At 41.9% G+C, this 22,374-nt stretch overlaps 1 protein-coding gene across 1 annotated transcript in view; it reads left to right on the forward strand.

Annotated features, from left to right (window-relative positions):
• The window catches only part of LOC149923570 (uncharacterized), a 94,384-nt gene that overhangs the window by 19,501 nt on the left and 52,509 nt on the right, over nucleotides 1-22,374 (forward strand). Inside the window, exons 30-46 of the mRNA XM_090159820.1 lie at nucleotides 11-231; nucleotides 300-379; nucleotides 453-630; nucleotides 701-989; nucleotides 1,053-1,195; nucleotides 1,266-1,431; nucleotides 1,508-1,840; nucleotides 1,921-2,084; nucleotides 2,905-3,034; nucleotides 5,565-5,981; nucleotides 10,072-10,371; nucleotides 10,449-10,599; nucleotides 10,670-11,454; nucleotides 11,524-11,767; nucleotides 11,831-12,051; nucleotides 12,122-12,415; nucleotides 12,611-22,327. Of these exons, the coding sequence (XP_090015946.1) occupies nucleotides 11-231; nucleotides 300-379; nucleotides 453-630; nucleotides 701-989; nucleotides 1,053-1,195; nucleotides 1,266-1,431; nucleotides 1,508-1,840; nucleotides 1,921-2,084; nucleotides 2,905-3,034; nucleotides 5,565-5,981; nucleotides 10,072-10,371; nucleotides 10,449-10,599; nucleotides 10,670-11,454; nucleotides 11,524-11,767; nucleotides 11,831-12,051; nucleotides 12,122-12,415; nucleotides 12,611-22,327 (13,833 nt within the window). The remainder of the gene's footprint in view (nucleotides 1-10; nucleotides 232-299; nucleotides 380-452; nucleotides 631-700; nucleotides 990-1,052; nucleotides 1,196-1,265; nucleotides 1,432-1,507; nucleotides 1,841-1,920; nucleotides 2,085-2,904; nucleotides 3,035-5,564; nucleotides 5,982-10,071; nucleotides 10,372-10,448; nucleotides 10,600-10,669; nucleotides 11,455-11,523; nucleotides 11,768-11,830; nucleotides 12,052-12,121; nucleotides 12,416-12,610; nucleotides 22,328-22,374) is intronic.

Genomic DNA, 22,374 nt, shown 5'->3' on the forward strand with positions numbered 1-22,374 from the left:
TATCTTTTAGCTTGGTACGACACCCAAGTGAAAAGATATCAAACTTATTTACACGAAACCGAGCTGGATCGACGGTTCGACGAGAAATTGACTCCCGGTGGTACCGAAGTCGATATCTGGAAAGCGGTCGACGAACGAGGTCAACACGTCAAGGTCAAGGAACATTTGACAGAGGAAGACACTAAGGCGATGATTCCCGAAGTGAAACGCTACAAGAGCGATACCTACTATGTAAGTTTTTAATAGTAATAAACACGCTGTACGGTAGATTTTAACTTCAGTTTCACGTCTTGAAATAGGTTGACGAAACCACCGGAGAACAAACAGTTGAACAATCATCCCAAGTTAATTGGATGGCCAAAACATACGAAGATCATCTGTAAGCGTCATTAAATAGAACTATTTATACCATCATATAAATCCGGTGGCACTTAAGTCTTATTTACTAACAGGGAAAAGACACAACCCGAGAGTCTGGTTCATGGCCGCGAAGTTATTTCGCAAACCCAAAAACAAACTCAAAAGGAAGTCCAAGGTGACTTGGAGTACACTAGAAATATTGCCGTAAAAGAAACTTTGGAACAGGAACATAAAGCGCACACCAAAGAACGCAAAGTTGCTGGTCCACCAGTAAGTGTTTTTACTATGAAATTATCCTAAAAGAAAGTTTGACATAACTTAAAACCACTGTTGTTTTAAGGTTGAATCGAAACCTCCAGTATTCACCAAGAAGACCCAACCTTGTCGCGTGTACGAAGGTGAGGCCGCTAAATTCGACTGCAAATTCACGGGAAAACCAGCTCCCACCGTCACCTGGTTCAGAGAGAACTTCCCAATCACGAGTTCTCAAGATTTCCAAATCGTGACGACAGAAAGTACTTCAACGCTCACTATTAAGGAAGTTTACTTAGAAGATAGTGGCGTTTTCAGCGTGGTCGCGGAGAACAGAGGTGGTTCAGCGAAGACATCAGCAAACTTGGTTGTCGAAGGTCAGTACTTTAATTAAAAGATAAAATAGTTTTAGATTAAACTTGATAAAATGGTTTTTGTAGAGCGTCGCGAACAGTCAAAGAGTGGAGTAATCCCACCTAGTTTCACGCGCACTGTTCAAGATGCGAGTGCCAAGGTTGGACAATTGGTTCGTCTAGATTCTAAAATCACCGGATCCAAACCATTAGATGTCTACTGGTACAAGGTAAGATATTATTCACACTCACCATAATGGTAATGATCAATACTGACCTTGTGAAAAATGCAATGTTCAGAACGGCAAGAAAATGCAACCCGACATAACTCACAAAATGTTTGAAGAGGATGACCAGAATACTTTGCTAATCCTAGAAGCCACACCTGAAGATAGTGGCACCTACGAATGTGTCGCTATCAACCAAGCCGGTGAAGCGAGGTGCCAAGCGGTCGTTTCTATTAATGGTACGCGTCATTCGATTCACAAACGTTTCCTACGTGAGTTCGATCGTATGCATTTAACATTTATTTCAATAAACAGCTCCAGTTGGTCAAGCCAAAGCGACCACCCCAACCAAAACTGATAAAAGTACAAAGACTCCGACTGTAGTCGAACCACTAAAGGATATTACCGTCAAGGAGGGACAACCGGCTAATTTCAAGTGTAAAATTGCCGGAGTTCCCACTCCCCAGATTAAATGGTTTCGAGGGGATACCGTGGTCAAGCAGTCCAGGTATTTCAGAATGACCGTGGAGAAGGACGTTTATTCGTTGAAAATCTCCGAAGCCTTCCCAGAGGACGAAGGCACTTACAAATGTGTCGCATCCAACCCCGGTGGAACCATCACCACCACTGGGAAATTAAAAGTTTTAGGTAGGCATTTCTCCGAAAATAAATCGTTATTTTTGAAGCGAAACAATTAAATATTTTTTGTCCGTATATTCCAATTTTAGTTCCTGATGTGAACGAAGTTCCTCCAACGCTCAGTCCTTTAGCGGACCTTACTGTACCTCAGGGCTCTCCAGCTCGCTTTGTGACCTCTGTGACCGGAACCCCAACTCCGAAAATTACCTGGTTCAAAGAGGGGAAACAAATCAAGTCTTCTCGAGATTTCCAGGTTTGCTTACAAATTGTTTTTCTCTATTATGAAGTTTTTAAATAAAGCTGAATTGATTAAGTAGCCTACGATTAAAATTAGGGGTACGCCATAAAACATAATCAGAATAATCATATACCATTTGAATTTTTTTTTAACTTGGACGTTTTGATAATAATAAAAAATTATCAAGTTAACGCTTATCTTAAAAGGCCGGATATTAATACTAGCTTAAAAGCGTTGCTCTTTTCGGTACTTTAGTAGTGGAGCTAAGAATCCCCATTCTTGATTTAGATTAACAAGACAACGATAATAGTCAATCTAGAAAAAAATTGATTGCGTTTTCGTAGTTAAAAAAGTGCTTCTTAATTGCCTTTATTAAATTAAGCCTTAATAACGGAACTTTTTGAAGTCCTACACGGTTTTCCAAATGAAAATCTTTCTCAAAATTAAAAGTCAGCGGGGGGAAAATAGTGATTCCCCATCTTACGAAGAGTCATTTCCTCTACGTCATAATGTCGTCTGTTCCGATGTCTTCTGTGGCACTCACCCAAGCCAAGGGAAGACGTCGCTATGACGTGGGGCAAGTGACTCTTGACATTCGCCATCGATATATTACACGAAATGTGGTATACTGCAAATATACGAAGCTTAACAGTAGCCAGAAATTCCTCAAGGGGGGGGGGGTCGAAATATGTGAATGTTAAGAGGGGATCGAGAAGGGGGTGGAAATTTAGTACAGTCAAAGGTAGGCCCAAGGGGGGTCTGGACCCGGAAACCCCCCTTGTCTACGCCACTGAAGCTTAAAACAAACAAATATCTGACGAGACTGTCGTTGCAGATGGCTCAGGATGGTGGTTCAACCTCGTTGGTCATCCGCAAAACATATCCCGAAGACGAGGGCGTGTACACGTGCCGGGCGACCAACAACAGTGGACAAGCAGAGACCTCGGCGCGACTCAAAGTTGAAAGTAAGAAATGATCAAATTAGCTGTCCGAATAGAATCGAATATTCTTAATTTATTAGATTAATATTTAAATTATGTTAAAAAATGAAATCAAAGAAAAATATTTAAAAAAGTTATAAATTATAAATGAAAAACGCTGCGTGTTAAACTGAAAAATCCCAAAATTATTCAAAATGAACTTTGTGCGTTTTTAACATGCCATTTGTGTTCGTCGATATCGAAAAACAACACACTAACATCCATTTTGTTAACCTCCCACCTCACTCTCTTTACCGGGTGTCATTTGTTTCAAACTGTTCCTCTGGGAGAAAAATGTAAACTCCAGATTCCTCTTCCCGTTTAAAAATACGATTCAAAGCATTGTGAACTCGGAAAAAAAAAGTTTTTTCTTTATTAAATTTTCTTACGTATAAATTACGCAAAACTGAACAATGCTTTAAATCGAATTAATTATATTGCGAAAAATCTATCTCTACTCACTAAAAGTGCCTTGGGTAACTAATATTTTTTACACGATTTTAACAGATAACTTAATTAAAAAAATTTAAGTGAATCTAGTCTTTTTAAAATATATCAAAGCTTTATCGAATGTTGTTAAGGAAATACGGCTTGTTTTTTTTATATATTTAAAAAATTAGACTTTATACGTCACCAATGCGCTTTTGGAACGATAGTTCGTAATATAAACGTCAACCTTGTGTTAGTACCGAATTTGGCACGAGTGTAAAAGACGTGTCCGCGGCTTTTTGTGTTTTTACTATGAAACATTTGAAGTATAAAATGTTGCTTTCATACCGCTTTTTAAAAAAATGGAACTTGACAGTGACGAATTCGGTTGAATATAAACCGTTTCTCTCGGCCGACACCAGATGGAGGTAACTAGAAATTATAGGATACGTACAGTCCGGGTAGGGTTGTATCGTCCTATAGTGCTAAAAATAGCTACCGTTTCTGACGGTGTCTTTATATGGCTACCAGCAGCGATTGCGGGAAGTCGCGAGTGATCCCACCACTCCTCTTCCGCTCTCTCGCCTCTTTGGAAGAAGCCTGTTAGATTTTAATCTAGCCAGTTTCGAGTTCTTTAAATACGCCGTAACAAATTTTGTCTAAATCTTCAGAGACATTTCCACTCATGCCCCGAGATAAATTAAAACTTCTGGTTTTTTTTTGAAAAATGAACTGATTCGCACTGTCAATGTTTTCTCTATATAATTCCGAATTACAATTGTATTTGTAAAATCTGACAATAAAAGTGTGTAGCGAGATTTAAAATTTATACTGTTCCTTATGAATTTAGACTTATTTTTATGTTATATCTTAAGCCTATTTGATACGCGTTTGTTTAAAATGGTACTTAGATTCTGATGGCGTAGAAGTCCACGTAACAATCACGATTAATCGATTTGATTTGATTAAATTAAATTAAATTAAATTAGTTCTTTCAGTTGGTTGATAGCTAATTTTGCTTAAGTTGTTATATAACGTAGTAAATATTAACTAAATTTTCTTCATCAAATAAACTAATCTGATACGACCGACCTAAAGATTATCTCCGTTACCGAAACTGAGAAGCGTACGCCTCGTGATCACCACCATATTTAGCGATGGTACACTACTTTGAACACTGGCCAGTTGGTCTTATTTACCGTTCTTGCGTTTGGCACAGGCGTAGGTGGTTGGTTCCATATACCATATACTTACGTTCGTCCTAAATGACCTTGTAATATATACCCAACATTTCAGTATTCAAAGTAACAACTAAAGTTAAAAGTTCTAAATATACTCCTCCGGAGAAGGTGAGACGTCAATCTTAAGTACCATTTTAATTGCCGGTGATAAAAAGAGAAACCAGTACAAGTCTCGCTGATTTTAATACTTTTTATTAACCACGTTAACTCCTTTAAACTGCTTACAATGTCTTTCGGTGGATATTTTATGATAAGAACATTACCGCGTAACGGTGAAGATGGCATTAATCCAACGTGAGATAACTCGCAGAGAAGAAAAAGGTCGCTGGTAGTTACGACAGCGGCGGGTCATCAAATGAAAAGATCCTAAAATTAGCCGTATGTTCCGCAAGGACGCGCGACTCATCTGACGAGCTGCAATAAAACACACGCGAGAAATGAAAGTACTCCCCCTTCCGGCGGACGACGCGAAGAAGGGGTGATTCACAGCGTAAACAATTCCCGAGAAATCACTCGAGACCCTAATTTTAAACACAGATGAATCCCGGCGGCCGCGAGCTCTTTTCAACCTCGCGAATATCATCTCCCAAAAAGTACCTCGGTTCCCGACTTTGCGAGATGCGCCCCCGAATTTCACCGAAACGAAAACCTTCGAATTAAAACGTGATTTTAACAATGACCTAGATCTAACCCCGGAATCTAGAAGTTTAAACGAATTTGAGCCGCTTTAAATGTATTCGACCGGTAGATATATTTTTTCCTTTATCAGGCGTTTTTAATTTTTAATCGCTTAAAATAAAACAGCAAACTAACCTTTTCTCTCTCTGTCTCTTCTCATCCCGTAGGCAAGACTGAAACTCCTCTGGCCAGTCGAGTTGACGATAAAGGCCGAGACATAGGTCCTTCCCCGAAAAAGCCCCCCGAAGGAGGTCCAGTCAAACCTCGGGATCAGAAGAACCTGCCAATGGGCGAAAAATACTTGCCGCCTAAATTCGTGCAAGAGCTCTTACCCGCGACTGCCTTCGATGGCGAAAGCGTTACGCTTACCTGCAAAGTCGAGGGCTATCCGCCGCCCGAACTCACCTGGTATTTCCGCGAGAGACCAATCGAGTCGTCCAGGGACTTCAAAATCACCCAGCAGAAGGATGGCACGGCCACGATGGAAATCACCAGGGTCTACGTGGATGATTCGGGACTCTACTACTGCACCGCCGTGAACCAGGCCGGAGAAGCCACCACCGTCACTAACGTGACGATCAAGGGTGAGTAGAATTTTCCTCGTTTCTCGCCCGACGGTAGTCTCTCGATCTTAACTCCGAGGACGCTCGTCGAAAGCGTGTCTGACACGTTGGAAGATGAGTTTAAAACTTCCCGCACAAATTGGTACAGACTTCCGAATTGAAGCTCTGATGGTGGGGGGAGAGTTTTCTCGACGCAAACCCTAAGGGTGACTAATCGCGCGACCAGAACCATGATCTAATCCGCGGTTGACGTAAAAAATAAGGTTGGGATTCTTCGGAAATGACTATGAAGTTTTTGGCGCGCAAAAAGAAAGGAAAATAAAAATACAGGGTGGCACATCATTCGCTCGTCGCGACCCGAGAGTGAGTGATTCCTTGGCCCTGGTAGTGATGGGACGGAGAAGATCCCCGGAGAGGTTGGAAGGGTTCCCGAAATAGCCCGCTCCCTTCTTTCGCTAGCCAACGTCTAAACATAGATGACTGACTAAAGCCCCCGTTGACTCTTGATTGTTGAAATAGGGCGTCTTTTATAAATTTTTCCCTGTCGAAGAGGTGGTCCTTTGAGAAGACTGAGCCTTCTTTAAGATATTAATGGGACCGCCTACCAATCGTATTCGGAGATGATGGTAACCCAAGCGGGTGTGTTTACTCAAGCTTAGTACTACGAACGAGGCAGCCGAGACGCAGCCTGGATGAAAAATGTGTTCAACGCCACTCGGGCTTCCGACACGCCTAAAGATAAACTCAGAATCTCTTTACACCCAGTTGCAGTTGGTTTCCATCAACCTCGTTTATCTCACTTTCGCGCGTTGGCTACTTTGTGACACTCGTCTTCAAATTAAGTTACGCTTTCTCGCGATCGGATGACACTATCTTCGGAATGAATTAGCCAATTTCTAGAATAACTTTTTTGTTAATCCTTAGGCGTAATTTCGAAATTATTGCTCATTAAAGCAACTGGGAATAAAATTTATAGATAAAATAAATGTTAGCTTAAACAAAAAAAATGAAGGATGTTTGCCAAAGACATTGTTGATGTAGCCTAGATTTCTTAAGTAAAACATTTTCAGAATTAATGGGTGGTGAGAGAAAATATCTTTATTTTTTGAATTTTTTCTCAAACCCCTTCTTTATTTTCAAGCGATGCGATTCTGGAGACTGGGGAATGCCGCGAGTTCTTTGTTGCGAAATCTTTTCTACTTCTAAATATAATTTCCCTCTTTTGTAAATTAATAAATTTCCTGTCGCTGAAATTCGATATATCCCCTTTGCGTTCCTAACTGCTATCTAGGAGCAACAAACACAAGGAGAACGCAGCTAGCCTTTAAACGCGCCAACGAAGGGTTGTGTCCGAATTTCATTGGACGAGCGTCACGAGCCTTTACGCCCAACGTTTTACGGGCGGGGGGAAGACCATTTTCGAATTTTCCCCTTCCTAAGGCAGCAGGCGCTAAAGCGTCTAGCCAATGAAAAATGTACACAAGAAAATCCACGACTTTTGACGCGTTGCGTTCTCCTTGTGTGGGGTGTTGTGTTTGTTGTTCCTAGCTGCTATGATGATAGTTTTATTAAAAGGTTTAAAGATATTTGAAATATTGCCGGTGGTCAACTTGTATTATTTCAATCGACTCCATTATGACATAAGATTATGACACCTCTAAGTGGTCAAATGGCTATGCTGCCTATGGCGGATATGCTTGTCCAAATATACCTATACTTTCTCCACAATGTGTGTCAACGTATAGCCTTAATATAAACCGAACGTTTCTCTAATCCAGTTTGGTGCAAGGCTAGCTTGAACTGTGTCAAAAGAAAGAAATTTCGATATTCCCTCTGAAAATACGTTTCCCCTGCGTAGAAAAATACTTTTTTCTATTGGTTTATTTTTCTCGCGTGACTCAACTAAAAAGTCATGGTTATTGGCTAATGAAAATAGCCGACAGTTTTAACGAGCGAATGAGAGCGATGTTTATATTTGATGTGTTGGAAGTTAAAATAATTATAACTTGATAAATTTAATTATGGCTAATTTGTGTGTAACACAAACTTAGTGCAATCTTGCAGCTCGAGGGGTAAGACACTCTGTGAACTCGGTGTACACTGCCGTACCTTTGACAGTGCTAAATGCACGAACTCGGTGTAGAGATTATCTAAGACTGTCTTACCCCTCGTTGCAGCTGAAAGAGCTATTATATTGAGTGGGAAGCGTTGGGAAAAATTATCCTAAGTCGATTTGAAAGTAAAAACTTTAAAGAAAGGCACTCAAACGGGGTAGGTACATTTGTTCGAATTTCAATCGTCCGAGCGGTGGAACAAATGTTCGAATTTCATTCGTCCGAACCGCCGAAATAACAAATGTTTCAATTGTTCGAATTTTACAACTCGTTTGTTTCATTCGTCCGAATCGGTAGCATCACTTGTCCGAATTCTGTCGCTAAATTAGTATTTCTTATTGTTGATATTTTAGGTTAGGTTAGGTTAGGTTCACGTTTATGTTACTATTTTCTTATATTAACAATATTTAAAAAAAAAACAACCAATTCCTAATGTTCGAAAAAACGGACAAACGATTATTCGAACAAATGAAATTCGCCAGTAAAGTTAACATAAATTGAACGACTAAATCACCAACAAAAGTTGTGATAAATTTTTCGGGCAAATGAAATACGTTTTCGGACATAAGATCCTGTTTTCCGGCATTCGGACAAATGATCATTCGGACATTTGTACCACCGTTCGGACGAATGAAATTCGAACAAATGTATCCAAATCACTCAAACGCTAGCGGTAAAGTTTTTAGAACCAAGGATTGTAACTGGTAAGTAAACTTTCCATAAAGATATATAGAATTAAAAACTTTCTTTAATCCCTCATTAATTAAATGCGGTATTTTATCCATACTTTTGGCTCTCTAATTCCCTTTCAATATAACTTCCTTATTCCATTCTTGCCCGCTAGATGAAGAGAAAAGGCGGTTCTTAAGGTCTATTCACACGAGCCAACTTTTTGATCCAACTAGATGAGTCAACTTTGAGTTGAGTAAACTAGTTGGTTCGTGTGAATAAAATTTCGATGAGTTGATCCACCAAAAAAGTACGCGAGAAAAAAATGGATCACTGATCCATTTTTGCTGACTCAGCATTTTGATTTGAAAAGTTGGCTCGTGTGAAAAGGTCTTAACTCCACGCGAGCAGACGACTCTAACATTATCGTAAAGAACCCTCTCTCCCCTTCCACCCCACTAAGCTCCGCCTAGTCATATTAGCCCCTCCCAATTCTCGACCGCACAATTTTTTTTTTAATTTTTCATTTTCGCGGGAATCGGAAAGATAAGTTTGGATTCCACCCTGAAAGGGCTTATTTGACTACTTACAATGTTAGAGGTATCATAAACTTATGATTATGGTAATAGGCGATAACATAAATGCAAGGTATATTGGCCTGGGTAAAATTACTCGGGGAACATTTGAGCGCCATCAAACGGTAGAAGCCTTTAAAAATAGTCACGTGGTTATAAAATTACTTTAAAGTTTACCGTTAAACAGAGACTTCAAGCTTCATTAAATAAATTTTAAAAAGTTTAACTTTTAAAGAGAGTCCCATACTTAAAATTTTGTGGTAAGTTATGTTTTTAAATATTTATACTTTTTTTATTAGAAAAGAAAGATTAATTTGTTAAACTTAATTTAACGATGACTCGGATATTAGTATTATTATTGTGATAGTGATGTTAAGTCTCTGACTAGAAAATTGTAAAAAAAATGAAAGACTTAGACTAGAACACATTATTAACCCAGGCTTAGTGAAGCAGCCCTATGTTTGGAGGATGTCCAACCCCGATCGCGGAAGCGCGTTATATAAGTTGGCCGTGCTATGACGAATTCCCGGGAACATTTTAATAAGTTAGCTGAGACCAAAACAATTTATGCTATCGCTTATTGACTTTCGTGATCTCTAGGCTAGAATTGGTTATTTTTTAAGCTAGAAACCCTCAACAACGTTTATTTTGAAAATTAACTTTAGTATTAAATGTGCGCATTCAGGAATCATTTTGTGGATTAAAATTATTATAGACAATAAGTTAAGCGAAATTTGAAATTTACTCACGTAGAACCTGGCGAGCCACCAAAATTCACTCAGCGTTTGCAACCCGTCAATGTGAACGACGGAGCTCGAGCCGTCGTGAGATGCCGAGTAAAGGGCGTTCCCACTCCTGACATCAGATGGTTTTTGAACGGTCACGAAGTCAGACCCAGCCACGATTTCCAATCGTACTTGAACCCCGAAACGGGAGACTTGACCTTAACCATTAAAGAGGTATTTCCAGACGACCAAGGGCTTTATTGTTGTCGCGCGACCAATTCGTTGGGCCAAGACGAGACATCGGCTCCGTTGGTCGTTGTTGGAGCGGGTGCGTTCAGATCAAATAAAAATAAAGCGTATTTAAACTCAGGGGTTGTTTTATTAAATGTTATTGAATATGTACAGATGACTTTGAAATTATTGACATGACTGAGTTGGAACCACCGATGATTCCACCCACGTTCTTGAAACCGTTGAAGCCCGTTACCGCTCCGGAGGGTGAACCACTTACCATGACGGTAGAGGCTACTGGCTTACCAGAGCCAGCTTTACACTGGTCGGTTTTCTTCACCCAAAACTATGACGTAAAAGACATTCGTGTTTAAAATAACGATTTCCCAATTCAGGTACCACAATGGAAACGAACTAACGCCATCCAGAGACTTTCAAATTAAAAACGATGGGGTTAAATCGACCTTATTTATTTTGGAATTATTTCCCGAAGATGGCGGTATATACGAAGTCAGGGCTTATAATGACGCCGGGCAGGCCATCAGCAGCGCGAACTTGAGGGTTAAGTGCGAAGAAGATTCGCCGAAGCCCGAGAAAGCGCCACCCAAAATCATCAAACCTTTGATCCCCCAATTGGTACCAGAAGGGGAGGCTACCGTTATGGAGGTTAAAGTGGCCGCTTATCCGGAAGCCACTTTCACTTGGTTCATTAACAATCGTCCAATCAAGTCAACGCGTGACGTTCAGATAACCAGCGCCCAGAATCACTCGACTCTTCTGATCCGAGAAGTCTTTCAAGATGACGGGGGCGAGTATACCGTTAAAGCCGAGAATGAGGTAGGTTCTGTAGAGACTACGGCCGCTATGGTGGTCGAAAGTGAACCCGATGAGGACATGGAGGCGCCTGCCTTCACCTTGCAACTACAGCCCGTCAAAGTTATGGATGGTGGAGAGGTCAAACTATTTACCTATATTCTGGGTCAACCTAGACCAACCATTACTTGGTATCATAACGACCGCGAGGTTCGACCCAACGAGGACGTATGGACCACGTACAGGAACGATGGCTACTGCGAACTCTTCATTTCCGAAGTCTTTCCCGAAGACAGCGGCGAATATATATGTCGCGCGGTCAATAAAGCCGGAGAATCTATCACCAGGACCGAAATTTCCGTTGATTGTACGTTATTTTGTTTTATAGGTTTTGCTTTTTTGATACTTAGTCTTAAGCTCTACTTGATTCCATTAGCTTTTGAGTACATACCAGACTCGGAAATAGCAACGGTGAGCGGTGATAAGTCTACGTCGACGTTGCTCGATACAGATACACTGAAAAGCGAAACGGACGAGTCCACGTTCGAAGACTTGGGAGCGGACACTGACGAAGACATTTTGCCCAAAAAGCCCGGTAAAATGCCCGATGTTGGAAGGGCACCTAAATTTGAAAAGAAATTACCCGAAGAAATAAATATGCCTCCATCTCAGACGGCCAAGTAAGAATTCAGAGTTTATCTATATAGGTAGAGTTAGGACTTAATAGAAGCTTTTCCCTCCAGACTGCAGTGCAAGGTTGTTGGTAATCCACGACCCAAGGTAACTTGGTACCGCCAAGGCCAAGTTGTTAAAAACAGTCTTCAATTCAAAATATGGTACGATACGGATGGTACAACTACCTTGCTTATCAACAAACCCAAGCCCGAAGATTCGGGTCCCTACTTATGTCAAGCGCAGAATAATAACGGTGTTGATACAACCACTACCAAAGTGTTCGTACCCGGTAAGTCATAATATTTATAAATAATTTTAATTATTTATATTTAATACTTTTTTAATAATTTGATTTTCAGAACTTCCCGAACCTCCAACCATAGTCAGCCGACTAACAGACGTTTTTGTGAAAGAACCAAACCAAAAGACAACGATGGAGGTGGTAATTAGGGGCAAGCCGAAACCGAAGGTCACCTGGTTTCATAAATCTAAGGAAGTTACCATCGAGTCCCAGACCCACAAAGTAGTTCATCTTGTCGATAGATCGCTGCTTCATATTTTGAAGGCTAATGATGACACCAAAGGACCTTACACTGCTAAAGTCGAGAATGATTTGGGTGTGGAGACATCAACCGCAGTTCTTCATGTAGGAGGTAGGTTTTAAGTACTTTCAGTCATTCTTTATATCATATTAGTAATATTTAGCCCCTGGCTAACTTGTTTAGCTAATAAATCCATGCGCATCGGCTTCACATAAACATACATTTGCTAAATTTAATAATTTATGTATTGCGTTTAGGCAATAACCGTATATTCAAATCAAAGTAAACAATATTCGTTTTATTTAGTTACCAAAGAGGAACACGAAGCCAAGAAAAAGAAATTAAGACCACGTGACGAAACCGTGAGCCCATTCGACACTGAGGAACCAATTCCGGAATGGGCCGAGCCGTCCGAGTCTCCCTTCGAGCCGTACACGCTTTCTGAGGTTGAGCCTCGAGGCGTAACTCCAGAGTACGGTACGTCTACAGTCCGAAAAGCGCAGATTTCCACGCAAAAAGTTGCCCGATCTTCGAAGACTGTTACGACAATGTCCACCAGTGATTTGCGTCCAGACATCCCAGACTCTCAACAGCCGGGATATTCCACAACAGAATTCACGCAAATGCAGTCCGTATCGGCTTCGCGTACAAAAACGGTTCAACAACCGAAACCGACTAAACCACAGCATATTTCATGGGTGGAACAGCCAGAAGTCATCCCGTTAGAACCGTTCCAGAGCCCTACGTCACCTACATACGATATGGGACCCTTTGGAATGACAATTAGTACCACAATGCAAGAATTCCAACAACAACAGGCATCGACTTCCGTTTTGCGAATCACAAAGCAGCCGTCATCTCAAACTCCCGTCACAACGCAACAGGTAAAGCCAGATAAACCTAAACGTATTATAAAAAAGAAACCGTCTCTGGAAAAACCAGAGGATGTACCCAAACTAGGTCCGACTAGGCCTACATTGCAGCCGGTAACTCCTATTTCCGAAGGTATTAAACCCGAGGACGTTAGTCCTTATAGTCCAGATACGATGGAAGAAGCGAGGCAAACGGTTATTGAGACTTTAAAACCTAAAATGCCCAAACCTATTCTTAAGCACGGTAAGCCTAGTTCGCTAGATACGGACGACACCACGGTAGATCAGTTTTCGTCCCTCGTGATGCCGCTAGTACCGCGAGAGGCTCCCGAACAACCGCAACCGTTCGAAGCCTTCCCGCAACAAACTACCACCAGTTTTAGACAGGTAACTCAAGAACAAGTATCAGTAGTTAGTACAATGCGAAAAACTACTCAAGAAACGCAACACACAGCCGATACATTAAGAATTGACTTCTCTTTGGAGCACCCCGATGTCACGCGTGATATAACGACTGATTCCAGAGCCATACCTCAGCCAGTTTCGGAGACGCAACAAATGAAGGTTAAAGTTTCACCAAAGGACAAAGCCGAAGAACAAAAACCATTCCCTGTTACGCTAAAACCGGTGGAGCGTAAACCTTACGAACCGGAGGAAACTACTCAACTTCCATACAGTCTTAAGCCTTTTGATAAAACTAAACTGGTTCCCGAGGAAACAAAACCAGAGGGTAGTCAACCCACTGTACAGAAAACCACGCCAGTAGCCCCTAAACCTTTCCCAGTGACCCTGAAGCCTACTGAACGTAAGCCTTATCAACCAGACCAAGTGTCACCGCTAGAGTTCACTTTGAAACCAATTGAAAAACCAATACAGCAGTCTCCTGAACAGCCGAAACCAGAAGACTCGCAGTTATCACCCATCGAGTACGGACCAGATTCTGTTACCATTCATTCCACCGTACGAAAAACAGTCGAAGAAGATGTTACTGAGGAAAATGAAGTGACACGTAGAACCATTATTAAGAGACCCAAAAAGCCGGACACAGCAGAGTCTTTGAAAATAGACTTTAGCCTGGAACAACCCGACGTACCTCGTGATATTACCACCGAGTCTATAGCTGTTCCTGGGCCTATTCCAGAAACGCAACAGATTAAGGTGAAAGTATCTCCTAAAGACAAGCCAGAGGAATCTTCACCCTTCCCTGTGACTTTGAAACCAACTGAACGTAAACCATACCAACCAGATCAAGTATCTCCGCTTGAATACACTCTGAAATCGGTGGAAAAACCAACTAAACCATCACCTGATCAGCCAAAACCGGAAGATTCGCAGCTCTCACCCGTTGAGTTCGGACCTGAAACCGTTACAATTCATTCAACAATGCGAAAAACAGTTGAGGAAGATGTTACGGAAGAAAAAGAAGTGTCTCGTAGGACCATTATTAAGAGACCCAAAAAGCCAGAAACTCCAGAGACTTTGAAAATAGACTTTTCCCTGGAACAACCCGACGTGCCTCGTGATATTACCACCGAGTCGACAGCTATCCCTCAACCTGTTCCAGAATCGCAACAAATTCAAGTTAAGGTTCAACCTAAAGAGAAACCAGAGGAATTCAGACCGTTTCCTGTGACTTTGAAACCAACTGAACGTAAACCATACCAACCAGATCAAGTATCACCACTTGAATACACACTGAAACCGGTGGAAAAACCAACTAAACCATCACCAGATCAGCCAAAACCGGACGATTCGCAGCTCTCACCCGTTGAGTTCGGACCTGAATCCGTTACAATTCATTCAACAATGCGAAAAACAGTTGAGGAAGATGTTACGGAAGAAAAAGAAGTGTCTCGTAGGACCATTATTAAGAGACCCAAAAAGCCAGAAACTCCAGAGACTTTGAAAATAGACTTTTCCCTGGAACAACCCGACGTACCTCGTGATATTACCACCGAGTCTACAGCTGTTCCTGGGCCAGTTCCAGAAACGCAACAGATTAAGGTGAAAGTATCTCCTAAAGACAAGCCAGAGGAATCTTCACCATTCCCTGTGACTTTGAAACCAACTGAACGTAAACCATACAAACCAGATCAAGTATCTCCGCTTGAATACACTCTGAAACCGGTGGAAAAACCCACTAAACCATCACCAGATCAGCCAAAACCGGAAGATTCTCAGCTCTCACCCGTTGAGTTCGGACCTGATTCCGTTACAATTCATTCAACAATGCGAAAAACCGTTGAGGAAGATGTTACGGAAGAAAAAGAAGTGTCTCGTAGGACCATTATTAAGAGACCCAAAAAGCCAGAAACTCCAGAGACTTTGAAAATAGACTTTTCCCTGGAACAACCCGACGTACCTCGTGATATTACCACCGAGTCTACAGCTGTTCCTGGGCCAGTTCCAGAAACGCAACAGATTAAGGTGAAAGTATCTCCTAAAGACAAGCCAGAGGAATCTTCACCCTTCCCTGTGACTTTGAAACCAACTGAACGTAAACCATACAAACCAGATCAAGTATCTCCGCTTGAATACACTCTGAAATCGGTGGAAAAACCCACTAAACCATCACCAGATCAGCCAAAACCGGAAGATTCTCAGCTCTCACCCGTTGAGTTCGGACCTGATTCCGTTACAATTCATTCAACAATGCGAAAAACCGTTGAGGAAGATGTTACGGAAGAAAAAGAAGTGTCTCGTAGGACCATTATTAAGAGACCCAAAAAGCCAGAAACTCCAGAGACTTTGAAAATAGACTTTTCCCTGGAACAACCCGACGTGCCTCGTGATATTACCACCGAGTCGACAGCTATCCCTCAACCTGTTCCAGAATCGCAACAAATTCAAGTTAATGTTCAACCTAAAGAGAAACCGGAGGAATTCAGACCGTTTCCTGTGACTTTGAAACCAACTGAACGTAAACCATATCAACCAGATCAAGTCTCTCCTTTGGAATACACTTTAAAACCAGTTGAAAGACCTACAAAACCATTACCGGAACAACCACAACCGAGTACAACTCAACCTAAGCCGAGAGAGTTTGGACCGGACTCGGTTACAATTCTATCCACCATCCGAAAGACTGTAGAAGAAGAGGTAACCGACGAAGAGAAGGAAATTGCACGACGTAATATAATTGAAAAGTTACCGAAACATCAAGAAGCCCCGGAACCGTTAAAGATAGATTTTAGCTTGGTACATCCGGACTTCCCACGCGATGTTACTACCGAATCTAGAGCAATCCCTCAGCCTGTAACAGAAACGCAACAAATGAAGTTTAGAGTACAACCGAAAGACAAGCCAGAACCACAAAAACCATTCCCAGTGACTTTGAAACCAGTAGAACGCTTTCCTTACAAACCGGATGAAGTATCACCTTTGGAGTTCACGTTGAAACCTGTAGAACAGCCTACGCAACAAGCACCAGGTCAACCTAAGCCAATACCTCTACAACCAACAACTCGCGAGTTTGGTCTTGACAAAGTCTCGATTCATACAACGGTTAGAAAAACAATCGAGGATGATATCACTCAAGAGGATAAAGAAAGGGCCAGAAGGACAATTATCGAAACCTTGCGGCCATTAACTCCTGATACTTTACGACTTGATTTCACCATCGAACATCCCGACTTCACTCGCAATATAACTACCGATAGTAGAGCCATTCCACAAACAATTCTAGAAACGCAACAAATGAAAATATTAGTGAAACCTAAACCTCAAAAACCAGATGAGCTAAAACCACAGCAACCGCAACTCAAGCCGACTCAAATTCAGCCGTACAAGCCGGAATCGACTTCTCTCTTTCCCGTGTCGTTGAAACCAGTAGAAAGGACGCAGATGATGTCGGTTCAAGAATTTTCGAGCACTGAACAATCGAGTTTTACGCAAGTCAGTCAAGAAACACACGAAAGGTCTATGACAATTCAAAGTACTCGTCGAATGCAAAAAGCCGACGTAACCACGTTAGAAGACGACAAAACCGAAGCTAGGCAAAATATCATCGATGTCTTAAAACCACACGTTCAAGAACCTCTTAGAATCGATTTCTCGTTAGTTAAACCCGAAGACACAACTGATCGACCAATTACTCTCGAAAGCACCACGATACCAGGCCCTACGCAAGAGACGCAAAGCTTCGAATTACCAGTGAAGCCGAAAACACCATGGGAAAAACCGGCACCTAAGCCCGAAGAAAAACCATTCCAAGTTAAACTAAAACCAGTAGAAAGGAAACCTTTCCAACCAGATCAAATTTCACCTTACGAAATTGATTTAAAACCTGTTGAAAAACCAACTAAACCACTTTCGGAACAACCAGAACAACCAGAACATCCAGATACGACAGTCACAAAAGAATCAAGGCAAACGTACGAGATAACCGTTAAGACAACTAGCAGAGCCAAACCACAGCCAGAAGAGCCTTTACCGGAAGATTTGAAAGAGGAAGCCAGGCGTACCATTATCAAGAGATTACCAAAGCAACCGAGGCAAGAAACTTTGGAGATAGATTTCTCTGTTCTGAAACCGGAAGACACTATAGATATTACCACCAGCAGTACCGCTATACCTCAACCCATACCTGAAACAACAAGTTTAATAATGACTCGTCAACCTCAACCGAAAGAATTGCCTTTCAGTCAACCAATAATTGAGGAAATGTCCGACGAAGAAGTGAAAGAGATAGCTCGAAAGAAAATAAGTACGACATTAGCTCCTCTTGTAGAGGAATTGGGCAGGGTAACACCGATACCACAACCGGAATCGTTTGTCCAAGAACAACCAAGCACCTTCTCTTTCACTCAAATGCAACAAATATCGAAATCCTTCGTTAGCGTTACGCAAAAGAAGCCTGAAGAACAACCTCAACCTACTACTACGTTCGAGCAACAATTTACTCAACATACGTCTCACACGGCCTTTATGCAACAACAAACGACGATTATAAGCAGAGCCAAACAGACCCCAGAAACGGGACCCATCATTACCGAAATCACCGAAGAAAAACCCGAGAAACCCAAACGAACAATTACAAGGAGGACGAAACCGGAAGAAAAATTAACGATAGATTTCACCGTAGAGCATCCTGAAGAAACTCTAGATATCACCGTTGATAGTCGTGCCATACCGCAGGACATCATTGAAAGACAAGAGCTAGTAATTAGCAAACAGACAAAGCCAACGGAAAAGGAGGAAGCTAAACAAATTATAGTCGAAGCTTTGAAACCTGTAATAACCGAGGAGACGACTCAATTCTCGACCGCTGTGCTTCCGTTTGAACAATTGAGACCCCTACGAACGTCCGTAGTTGAGGAACGCACCCAAGAAAGCTTTACGGAAGTAAGGACTCACGAAGAAAGAAAAATATCGGTCGTTACCAAGACCAAAGTGACACCAATGCCAATAGAGGAAGTGGAGGATGTCACGGAGGTTACCGAACAACGTAGAATTATCAGAAAGCCAAAGAAGCCGGAAGAAGAACAATTGGTGGTTGACTTTGAGGTAATTAAGCCAGAGGAGGTGAGAGAAATTACCATCGATAGCAAGGCCATCCCTCAACCAGTTCCAGAGAAACAACAATTGGAGGTTAAAACTAAACCTAAGAAGATACCGGAACAGAAACCTAAACCGGACGAAAAAACTAAAATTGAGTTCAGTTTGAAAAGGGTTGAGCGACCTTTCAAAGGTCCCGAACAACCCGAAGCACCCGTGCAAGAGGAGGTGCCCAAATTTGTACAAGAGGTGCAGGAAAGAAAGATATCAGTGACTACAACGGCTAAGTCAAAACCGAAACCGGAAGAAGTTACCGTACAAGAGGAAGAAACGGTCGAAGAAGTGGAGACCACAAAGAGAAGGATAGTACGAAAACCAAAGCCGAAAGAAGAAGAAAAGTTCGAGATTGATTTCGAAATCATTAAACCTGAAGATGTCATTGATATTTCAGTTGAGAGTAAGGCCATACCGCAAGATATTCCGGAAACGCAAAAGCTAGAAATTAAAGTTAAACCAAAGCCCGAGGAAAAACCAAAACCGGTAGAAGAGAAACCCAAACCAGAATCAGTTTCCAAGTTCGACGTACAATTAAAGAAGGTTGAACGCCCACTAAGACCTGAGGTTCCAAAAGAAGTGGTTGAAGAAACCCCAAAATTCGTGCAAGAGGTTCAAGAACGTAAAATATCGGTCACGACCAAGGTGAAAGAAAAGCCTATAGAAGAAGAAGTCACCGAAGAAATTGTCGAAGAGACCACAACCAGAAAGGTTAGAGAACCCAAACCCAAGGAAGTTGAACAAATCGAGGTTGATTTCGAGATTATTAAGCCGGATGAGGCAAGAGAAATTACTGTCAAAAGTACGGCTATTCCGCAACCAGTACCTGAAACGCAACAGTTGAAGGTCACTTGGAAACCAAAGCCTAAACAAGAACAAACGTCGCCTTTCCCCGTCACCTTAAAAAAGGTAGAGCGACCTTTACGAATGCCGGAAGAAGTAAAACAGGTTATAGAATTGAAACCGATACCCAAGCCCGAAGAAGTACCGAAACCGGTCGAAGAAGAACGTAAAATATCTATCACTACTAAAGGTAGACCCAAAGAGGAGGTCGAGGAGGAAACGATTGAGGAAACGGAAGTTAAAAAGAAACGAATTATTAAGAAACCCAAACCGGAAAAAATGGAAGAGACTACAGAAATGCCTATAACGGTTGAGAGTAAAGCTATACCGCAGCCCATACCAGAAACTCAAACTATAGAGATGAAACCAAAGGAAGAAAAACCAAAACCGGAAGAGAAACCAAAGCCAGAAGAAAAATCTTTGTTCGCAGTTACTTTGAAACGAGTAGAAAGACCCTTCAAGGCTCCAGAGGATAAAAAACCGGAACAGGAAGTCACGACTACAACGGCCATTCAGGAATTCCAGGAAAGGAAAATTTCTGTTATCACGAAGACTAAACCGAAACCTAAGCCAGAGGAACGCGTAGAGGAGACGGAAGAAGTTGTCGAAGAAACTACGCGAAAGATAATTAGGCGACCTAAGATGCCTCAACAGGAAAAGATTGCTATTGACTTTTCTGTGGAGAAACCAGAGGTGGTTGAAGAACGGGAGATTACCATTGAAAGTAGAGCGATACCTCAACCAGTTCCCGAGACTCAGAAATTGGAGGTCAGTTGGAAACCCAAACCCAAGGAAGTCAAACCGGAAAAGTCCGTGTTTGACGTGACTCTTAAAAAGGTTGAAAGACCTTTCAAAGTCGAAAAGCCTCAAGAAACGGAGGTCATTGAACTTAAGCCGGTTGTCAGGGAGACTGAAGAGAGAAAGGTTGAGATAACTACCAAAAAGAGACCCCAAGAAGCAAAACATGTCGAGGAGGTGGTGCAAAAAACGGAGGTTACTCAGAAAGTGGTCCGAAGGAAGATCTTTGGAAGAGAGACGGAAGAGATTGAGGTTGAGTTAGAACTTACCAAACCTGCCGAAGAAAGAACTATAACGGTAGAAAGTAAGGCGCTCCCCCAACCAATGACTGAATCGCAAGAGCTTAAGGTGCAAACTAAACCTAAGGCAGAAGTGAAACCCAAAAAGTTTATAAAGAAAATAAAGAAAAAGCCTACGGAGGAGATCGAGGAATATGAAGAAATTATCGAAATCCTACCTCAAAAGGTACCTCAAGTACAGAAAATGGCCGTGCAAGTGATACACAAACCAAAAATTAAACAACTCGCAGAGATACCTTTATTCGCCACCGTTGTCCTCAAACCCATTCCCAGACCAGAAAGGAAATCGGAAGATAGGTCTAAAATTGATATCGACCTCAAACCCGTTGATTATCCAAAGAAAGAAAGTCCAGAAAAGAAGCCCGAAGACGAGTTGGATAGGATTAAATTAACTGATGTTCGTGAACAAACTATCAGTGTTATTAGCAGAGGTAAGCCGCGTCCCAGAGAAACTGAAGAAATCGAAGAAGAGGAGGAGATTACTACCACCAGAAAGATACGTCGTCCTAAGCCAAAGCCAGAAGAATCTATTGACATCACTGTTGAATCAACTGAAAAACGGGTTATTGAGCTGGAGAGCAAAGAAATTCCTAAGCCAAAGGTCGAACGGGAACAAATTGTCATCACCAAACCGGAAAAGATCGAGGAGGACACTAAAGAGTCCACCTCCAAAATAGTCTTGAAAAAGAAAAAGATTATTGCAAAGCCGGAAGAAGCTAAGAAGGAAGAGGTGAAACTGCGACCCGTCAAGGTTACAACTACTAAGAAAGTCAAATCTGGTTTGGAGATTACGGCAGAGGACCAAATTAATATCGAGTTTCAACCAACTGATGAAAGTCACGTTTCTATGGAGAAGTTCCTCATTCCAGGACAGGAGAAACAGAGCTTTGACGTAAAACCGGATGAAACGGTGGAGGAACTTGCACCATTCACTACCAAACCGGTCAAAGCTAAGAAAGAAATCACTCGTAAGGAACACATTGATGTGTCCATCGTCAGACCGGAGGAACGAGCCAAAGAATTCGCTCCGGGTGAAACGCCTGGACAAGTGGTTGCCAAATCCAAAATATCGTCGAAAGAATCCATCGTCGTATCCGAAGTTACTTCGGAAATGAAAGCTCCGGAGTTTAAAGCCGGTGAAGTACCTGGAACCGTGCAGGCTAAGTTGGGTTACCTGACAAAGGAGTCATTCACCGTAGAAGAAATTGTGACGCAAGGAAAAACTAAAGAACTTGGTGAACTTATTAAACCTAAGGAAAAACGCGCCGATGTAGATCTAACTTCTCAGGAATCTATCAGTATATCCGAGGTTACTGGTGAGGTGCAACCGGGTGAATTTGCTCCTGGTGAAACACCGTTCCAGGACAAGGCAAAGATGACTATTACTCAGAAAGAATCTATCGCGGTCTCAGAGACAAGGACTGAAATGATACCGGAAGAGTTTAGAGCAGGGGAGTTACCGGGACAGATTAGTGCTAAGTTTGGGTACACTACTCGCGAGACGGTTTCGGTTGAGGAGGTGACGGCTCACGAAAAGACCAAGACGTTGGAAAAAGACATTAGACCAGAGGGCAAGAAGGCTCTCGTGGATATCACACCTCAGCAATCTTTGAGCATTTCCGAAGTTACGGGAGAGGACCTGCCGGGAGAATTTGCTAAGGGTGAGTGGGCTTTTATTCTACACATAAATGTTTTATTTAATTTTAAT

The sequence above is a fragment of the Leiobunum rupestre genome, chromosome 10 (genome assembly GCF_980474605.1).
Source record: "Leiobunum rupestre chromosome 10, qqLeiRupe1.1.hap1, whole genome shotgun sequence".
Lineage (NCBI taxonomy): Eukaryota > Metazoa > Arthropoda > Arachnida > Opiliones > Sclerosomatidae > Leiobunum > Leiobunum rupestre.